At 39.8% G+C, this 8,552-nt stretch overlaps 1 protein-coding gene across 1 annotated transcript in view; it reads left to right on the top strand.

Annotated features, from left to right (window-relative positions):
* The first annotated feature begins 339 nt into the window (after positions 1–339).
* REXO1 (RNA exonuclease 1 homolog) overlaps positions 340–8,552 on the top strand; it is a 71,255-nt gene continuing 63,042 nt past the window's right edge. Inside the window, exon 1 of the mRNA XM_032798979.2 lies at positions 340–4,208. Within this exon, the coding sequence (XP_032654870.1) occupies positions 4,166–4,208 (43 nt within the window). The 5' untranslated portion in view covers positions 340–4,165. The remainder of the gene's footprint in view (positions 4,209–8,552) is intronic.

Here is an 8,552-nt window from a genome sequence, read left to right as displayed (position 1 = left end):
TAATCCTGGCTTTGCCATTGACTAGCTGTGTGACCTTAAGTGAAATGATTTGCCCTAACTTTTCCATCAGTAAAATGAGGGCAATATCCACTTGGCACATTAGAGGGCGTGTGAGGATTAATGAATGTTTGTGAGGTGCTTTGAAAATGTAGCAAGCAAAGAACTGTCTATTTTCCCAAAAGCATTGCTTTCTATAGCTGTGGTTGGGGGGAACCCCTCCCCCCCAGCTATTTGTTCAGTTTTTCTGTTTTGTGAAAGTCTAGAGCTTGTGTGACAAAAAGCATAACAAAGATTTTGCTTGTGAACATTTAACAAAGAAAACTAAACCTTATTTTCTACTTGACTTTTTTGATCAGGCCAAGACCATGCTCAGAAGACTGGTGCTCTCTGTCCTGGGTTCAAAACCAAGCTATGGATTTCTAAGGTTCTCATCACCTATGTGATTCTGCTATCAGAGCAGGATTGAAAGAGCAGAAGTTTTAGCATCTAGTCTGGAAGCAGTTACATTAGAGCAATGCATATGGATAGTTACGTTGTGTAGAATATCTGTATGGTAGTGGACCAGGCTAAGCCGAGAGAGAGTCTCTTTCTTAAACAGAGATCAAAAATCTGTGGTGGTTTCTTGTGCTGTGTGGATTATATATTTAGAAAGTTTCCAAGGATTTTGCAAATTGTTTAAATAAAATATGCATCCTTGAGAATTCCTTTACAGGAGGGAGTATCGTGTAGTGATTAAAGCTGCGGACAGTAGGAACCAGGACTGTTTAGTTCTTTTCTTGACTTTGTCACTGATGCTCTGTGCCCTTCACTTCATGTCTCTGTTCCTCAGTTTCCTTATCTGTAAAACAAATGCTTACCTCACAGGAAGGTTGAGGGTTAATCATAAAATGCTAGAGGCTTAGATTGTAGAAGTGCAGAGTAATAATAAAATACAAGAGATAATTTAAATATTTAAACAACTTGGCAGTCTCCCTTTAGGAGATGCTGCAGAACCTTCCATTTTGGCAAAGCCTTTCAGTCATCACAAGAATGACATAATAACCCGTCCTTCTACCTGCCCCTTCTCCCTGAAACCCCCTCCCGAAAACAAGAACAGACACCCAAAATTAATAGATCAAGCAACCAAAAACCTAACCATACCCCAAGCAGAAATTTTAATAAAGCAAAATGGGATTCATGAAGTTGCTAGAAACTCTGCTGTTGCCAATCAGTTTTACATAGAAGATTCTCAGTTGCTATGGTGATGGAAGCAGCATATTACCAAAATATACAAAATATTAAAGGATAAAACTATTAATAGAAATATTACTACATTTAAAGAATGTCAATATACACCGGTTCCTGCAGTGTGTATACTGGAAACTTTGTAGTATTTTGCTAAAGTAAAAACCAAGAAGTTCAGTTAACTTGGTTTTAGTGACCTAGCTCAGTGAAATGAAGAATTGGAAAGAGAGAAATAAATTTAAATCCTTTATTTTAATAATTGATGTGTTAGTAAGACAACTGAGAAGTTTGACACTTTACTTATATCTTTCGGTAGGATAGAGAGCAGGGAATTAGCGACTGCTTGCATGGAGAAGCTTGATGACACACACCTTTGCATTTCTTTCCTATACATTTAAATTAAATACTTTTCTTAAACCTGTTGTAAACTTTAGGAAAGAAGTGAGTGAAATGCACACATTTAAAAACAAACAACAAAACTTGTATTCCTTGTGGAGGAAAAAACATGAATGGTGAGAAAATCCACAAAAGCATGCTGCGAAATGCAAAATATTTTCCTGATTCTGGAGACACTTAAATATGTGCTTAGCTTCACTTGTGTAAGTAGTCCCAAGCACATGCATAAATGTTTACAGGACTAAGGCCTCTGTTTTATCTGTCTGATCTCTCTGGTTTCTAATACATCACATATTGCAATGGCATCTGAATTAATACTCTGTGGGCTTATTACAGTCAGTAAAGTATTTTGGGAATGCCCTTTTTACTTTTCCTAGAAAACTCTTTTTTTAGGTGCCATATGGAAAAGGAAGTAGAATTAACAGAAATGGTAAACTTTTCTCTTGCAGCAAATGTAGGCTGCGTCTTCACTACAAGTGAGGGGTGTGATTCCTCTGCTTGTAGACACACACTTGCAGTAGCTCTCATCAAGCTGTAATGAGTATAAATAGCAGTGTAGCCACAGTAGCATGTTCGGCAGCAGCAGAGGCATGGGCGCTGGTTTTAGGTGGGTTTGAACTTGGCACAGCTAAGCGTTGGTTCTGTCGCCCGTGCTGGTGCTGCTGCAGCTACAGTACTGTTTGTACTCCCGCTACCATGTGGGCACAAGCAGGGGAATCACACCGTTAGCTCGTAGTGTTCATGTAGCTGTAGACTAGAGTTCAGATGAATTAAATGCAGGCTTTTATTGTGGATGTTCATACTTAAGTGGATTCCAAGACTAGGTAGAATCTTTTGACAAGGCTCTCTAAAGACTAGAAAATCATGCTGGCTGATAGCTCCAAAGGCTTAGTATCTGTCAGCATTCAAGAAAGTAGTTCAAAAAATACTGTCAACTTAAAGATAGGTAGTGATTACAGCTGTGATTTGTGAAATGAAGACTGGAAAAACCACTTGACAAACCACTTGATAGCAAGATCAAGAGCATGTCTTTTCATTTAATACACTGACCTTAATATTGGTCTTCCAGTAGTCAGAGATTTCTTTTCATTTCATTAAATTGCTAGACAGGGTAAATGATGTAGCAATGTGACATGGCAAAACAGTTGTGATTTCAACCTGTTACTTGCCCCTTGGAGTGTTTTATTCTTTTGTAACATCTCTCACTTCCCCCTGAATGGGGAATGTCAAGATAGGGAGCTTTTAAAATACCTCACTTTTCAGAGTGGCTGCATATAGTGCCTTCATTTGGTAAAGATGCAAAACAATTTCCATTCAAACGTCTGTTTTCATATGTTCATAACTTCCTAAAATGTTTATTTTTGGGGGGATGAAATCTTCCATGTTTGATCTCTGCTAGAATGTGAAACTTACTTGAAGCAAAATTTCTTCAGCTGGTACAGACACATTGCGGTCTGCAATTCCTGGAAGCGTTACTACTGTGCCACCTTTTGAAAACGTGCAATACGTGCCCCCCCCCCGGGAAGTCTCCACTGGTGGAGGCAGATCCCTGGCTCTCCCCATCCACTTGGGAGAGATTTGTCCTGCTGTCACAGCTAACCTCATGAAGTCCTTGTGCTTAGATTCATGCAAGGACCAGATTATGTGCAGCCTCTTCTTAGGGCTGTAAGGCTGTGGTGGAGAGGAAGGCTCATTGTGGTGTTCCTTTCTCTCTCATACCCTTTCCCTTTTTACACTTGCATAAAACCAGGCACAATCCAGCTCTGATTGTTCTAAAGACTTCTTTGGCAGGTGTTCATTTGGAAACATTTATTCAGTGATATTAGAGGCTGTTATCCTAAATTTATTTTATGCTTTGTAAAAGGTCTGTTAATTAGCCTCCAATCCTCCAAACACGTATGTGCATCCATAGCTTTACTTAGGCAACTAGTTCCTTTGAACTGAATAGAACTGTGCTTACATTTTGTAATTTTGTTGTCAATTGAGACCTGCCTGTATGATGTTAAATGGACACACCTTCAGGTAATTTAGGCTCGGTAATTAGATTTTGTGCGTGTTTTTTAACAGAAAGGCTTTTACAGATCCCTCTAATTAGAAATATTTTGCTTCATACTTAAATGGTTCCTGTGTAACTTTCACAGATCAAACCTTGCGACATTGCATTAATGCATGAAAACCAAGAAGTGAAAATGACTAGTCAATTTTCAGGGTCTAAGCTGAGTGATATAAAAAGTAAGTAGAGTAAATAATGAAAATATATTAGATTTTTAAAAATTCCCCTAGGTCATATTAATAACACTGATAAGGAAACCAGGGGGCTGGGCAGGAGGAGGGAGAAACTGTCGTAGAAATGATAATTTTGCTTTAGAGTAAATGAGGGTGAGGGCGGGACTTCAGGAAGTTACTATGTCCTGCCCTGCTGCCGCAATTATCTTTGCGACCCAGAAGGTGCTGTCAGTGTACTGGTCAGCAGCACATTGTGACATAAGCATTAGTTTGAGTGTCTTGACTATACAAAATAGATATTAAAATCCTCAAGCAAAACATGAACAAATATCTTCATTATTTATTAACCGTGGAGAAATCAGGTAATTCTTTGAAATTTTTATTATTGTATATTTGGAGTTGGCTTGTCATTTGATGTGGATTTCAGTACATGAAGCAGTTATAGAGAAATGCTTTCTACAAGCAAACTTTTGTCTGTTGAAGTATTTTTGTGTATTAACATCATACTTCTATCACTCAGAATAGAATCACGTCTAAATAAATAACTACCCAAAACCTCAGTCCTGTTCTGGAGGTTATAGATATATAATATTTCCCATATTTTTAAAGATCTGACCCTTTTCTGAGAAACTAACTCATAGGTTCCATGCCTAAGACCACGTGAAGAATGTTGTACTTACTAATTGTGGTATCTCGAAAGTTTGAGCTGCAGGTGTTTGAAAATTGTATATCAGTTACTTTGTTCTAATATCGGCTTTGAGTCAGTGAAACGTGGTGTCTTTTTATACAGTTTGAGTTTTGTTTTTAGTCAAACTTTTTCATAGATACATTTTTAAAAAATCAAGGTAACACTCTCAAGTTTGAAAACTGCTTTTTTAATGTCAGTTAACTTTAGTTTTGCTCTTCTGGAAGTCTGAATAACTGACTTTACGCTGAAGTACCACATCTTTTTAATTAAGTACTGCACAAAACATAGAAAATAAGGTTGTTTATGCCGTAAAGAGTTTAAAAAATAAAAAGCAGATACTGAGAGGAAAGGACATAATGAGAAACCCAGAGGGAAGAATTGATTTTGAAGCTTAAACAGAGAAAAAGTTGTTGCTTCTGGTGGCTGTTGTGGCAAAAATGAACTTCTAGGAGATTCTTGAATGAGAAGAGAGGATATCGGAATATTTAAAAGATCCTTATTTTGGTTCCACTAATTGTAACGTACCAATAATTATTTGAAGTATCTGCTTTAAGTTTACATGCCATTTCTGTAGTGGGCTCTGAAAACTTTACAGGTGCTTTTGTTTTCTGGAATCGGAGAAAATTACTCTCAGTTCGTGCTTTTTCAAAATAGTTAATTTAAACTTTATCTTTTTAATACTGGAGGGAAAACAATTGTTTTTAAGCCAGACTAAATGGAGGTCTTTAGATTTGCTTTTTAAGAAAGTAAACATATTTAAGATCCTGTCACAGGGCGTAAAACAGTTACCAGACAACTACTAGTCTGTCTGGTACGTAAGATTAGGGGTAGGAAGGCCACTTTGATCCAAGGGCAACAGTCTCAGTATTTACTTGTCTTCCCTTTGTGCACTCTTTTTCTGTTAAGTACATTAGCGCTCTTTAAATATAGTTTTATATTTAAATGCTTTGTGATGTTCTATCCCAACTTTGAAAATTTCCTTCTTACTATGGGTCTCCTCTTTGGAAAGATTTTTTCCTACCATAAAGCTTGACGTTAATCTGGTGGATTTTGTATGCTTGTGTCATTCACATCACCACAACTCAGGGGCGTTAATAACTGCTGCAATGGAAGGAGCATAAACTGTTGTTTTTGTGTATTCCTGACAAACAGTGGAAGCTGTCAGTTATTTTTGTATCTGTTATTTTGACCTCTTGCATCTTTTAGCAATAAAGATTTAGCTGACATAGAGGAGGTCCTGTGTGAGGCAGCATAGAACGCAGCAGCCTCTTTCACCGCAGTATTATCTTTGAATGTGCCACGAGAGTAAAGCAAGCACTTGGTTAGATGTGCCGTGAACGGGAAGCAGAGAGAGAACTGCCAAGGAGATGTTCTTGGTAGAGACTGTTGACCTTGCTCCCTGTGGTGGCTTCTCTAGGAAAAAGAGGTGGCTTTTTACCACGTGTTAGTGAACGTATGGTAAAATATAATGTTTATTTTGACCTGCTAACATGTTAAAACCCTGCCTTGTCCACAATAAGTTAGCTGAGATGGGAGGAGGAGATGCAAACTAACCTTTTTTCCTAGTGTGGATGCTGTGACACTGCACCCCACATTCTTCATAGTGATACTAGTATGATTAATTATATCAGTGGTCCCCAACCTTTTTGGCTGATGGGCGCCGGCCGAAGGACCATCGTGACGGCGGAGCACCCGCCGAAATGGTGCAGCGGCGACACATATTGGTGATGTTGCTTGTCGACGGCAAGCGGCGTCAGCGAGAGGCCCCCGCCCCCCCGGCGAAATTCGGGGACGACGCTTCTCGATGACGTTGCTTGTTGACGGCAAGCGGCGTCAGCGAGAGGCATCCCTGCCACGGCATTTCGGCGAGTGCTCTCCCAGGGGCCAGGACGTGGGTGCGCGCGCACCGCGTTGGGGACCACTGAATTATATCATAAATTATGTATTTTATTCAAGGTCAGTCATGTGAGGCGTCATTGGAAAGGTTATGGTTTGCTGAATATGATATCCTATGTGTATGCAGGTGTCATTTTTGTATCTGAAGTTATGAATATTGTCTGTATATCTATTTCACATGTAGCTATTCCTGGGCAACGCTCACTAGGCAAAATGCTCTCACTCTAGATGACTGGCTGGGAAGGGCCCATTTGGGTTAATGAGTCATTAGAAAGAAACAATAGGCCTTAGGAGAAACTTAGCCCCCACCTGTTGAGCCTTCCTGTGAGCGCTCCAAACAACCCATGGGGAATGTCTGTGGGACATGTGACCAGGTCACCTGGTGCTGCACTGCATCTTGGGATGTCAGTATTTTTCCACTGACTGGCGTGAACCGAACTTTGAAACACAGAGTCCCTGCTATTTGCAAAAGCTACATTAGGCAGGGAGTGACGTTATCTTGGTTGTCCACTGACTCCCCACCCAAGAAGACTTCTGGAAACACTTAAGGAACAAAGACTGAACTGGGGGAAGTGCTGGACTCAGGCTAATGGGATTTTTAGCCTGTGAATGGAACACCTGGGGATTCTAAGCTGTAAGCCCCTTAAGAATCTGCAGCTTGCTTGTGTCATCACTTAGAGTGCGGATCTGCTCTTCATATCCAGTCTATTTAGAATATTAAGCTTAGTTTGCATTTTTGTTTATTTGCTTTGATCTGTTTGCTATCCCTTATAATCACTTGAAATCTGTCTTTTGTAGTTAATAAACTTGTTTTTGCTTTATCTAAAACGAGTGTGTGGGAATCATAACTCGGGGAGAAAGCTGTTGCATATTCCCTCTCCACATTGTGGGAGGGGGTGAATTTTATGAGCTTACGCTGTACTGTTCCTGGTGCAGCACAAGACAGTATAATTTTGGGTTTATACTCCAGAGGGGGTGTGTTCCTTAGGAATTGGGAGGTGCCCTAGCTGAAACCTTCCCATGCAGGGGCTGGTTAAAGAACCTGTCTGCATGTACTGCAGCTGGGTGTGTCCCTACCTGTATGTATGCTGGTGAAAGTGCAGGCTGAAGCCTGGAAGGCTTGGCAGCTTGTCAATAGCAGTATTGTACAGTGAAGAAGGGAGCCCAGGCTGGTGGGTTAGGGGGCTCAGTTGTACCCCAGTTCCAGGTGGCACCCTGGCGGGAACCCGTCACAGATGCACCCTTGAAGCTTGAGTTTAAAGGGGTGCTGCCACTTTTGAAATCTACTCAGTTTAAAACATAAGCTAAATAAATTAGATACTGTGTCTGCCCAGACTCCCCTGCCAATGATTTTACAATTACTCTGCCTTTTTAAAAAATCATTGTTTCTCTGTTTCCTGTTGCTGTGTGAAAAATCCACACAAACAGGAGAAACTGCTTGTCTGTTCAGGAAAAAGCATGGAACTTACAATACACTAAGTGCTGTCAGGTGGGCTAGGTAAGCAAACTAAAAAAAAAAATATAGCGATATTTCCCTAATCTTTCACTTAGACACATTCGGTGTTACTTATCAGAGGGTTAGCTGTGTTAGTCTGGATCTGTAAAAAGCAACAAAGAGTCCCGTGGCACCTTATAGAATAGCAAATGTATTGGAGCATAAGCTTTCATGGGTGAATGTCATATATGCACTCCTAGGTTGCCTTTAAACAAAGCATCTATTGATGCAGAATGATTCATTGTAAAATAAGTTTTTAAATCAAATAGGCAATCTTGTACTGGTTGCATTATGTTTAATAAATGTCACTCTTTGTTTACTATCTTCATCTGTGTTGCAAAAACTAGAGTGACCTTTATACAGGAGAAGATGCTGCAGCCTTTTGCTCCTAGCCTAAATGAAGCTATTTGAATAACATTGCTATTGCAGAATTGGCATGCCCCCTAACCCTTCTCCCCCGCAAACCAACAACACCATCATAACTACAACTAAAGGGAAAAAAATCCCTAACTTTCTGTGGAAGCCTCTTCCATATTTTCTATTCTTCTTGTCCAGAAAAGCTGTTTGTTTTAAGCAGGATTCATTTCAGAGCACACTAGTTTCTTCTGGAATATATCTGAGTTTAGT

This window comes from Chelonoidis abingdonii, chromosome 11, assembly GCF_003597395.2.
Source record: "Chelonoidis abingdonii isolate Lonesome George chromosome 11, CheloAbing_2.0, whole genome shotgun sequence".
NCBI classification, from domain to species: domain Eukaryota; kingdom Metazoa; phylum Chordata; order Testudines; family Testudinidae; genus Chelonoidis; species Chelonoidis abingdonii.
The sequence above is the reverse complement of the archived record's forward strand: the minus strand, read 5'-3'. Positions and strand labels throughout refer to the sequence as shown.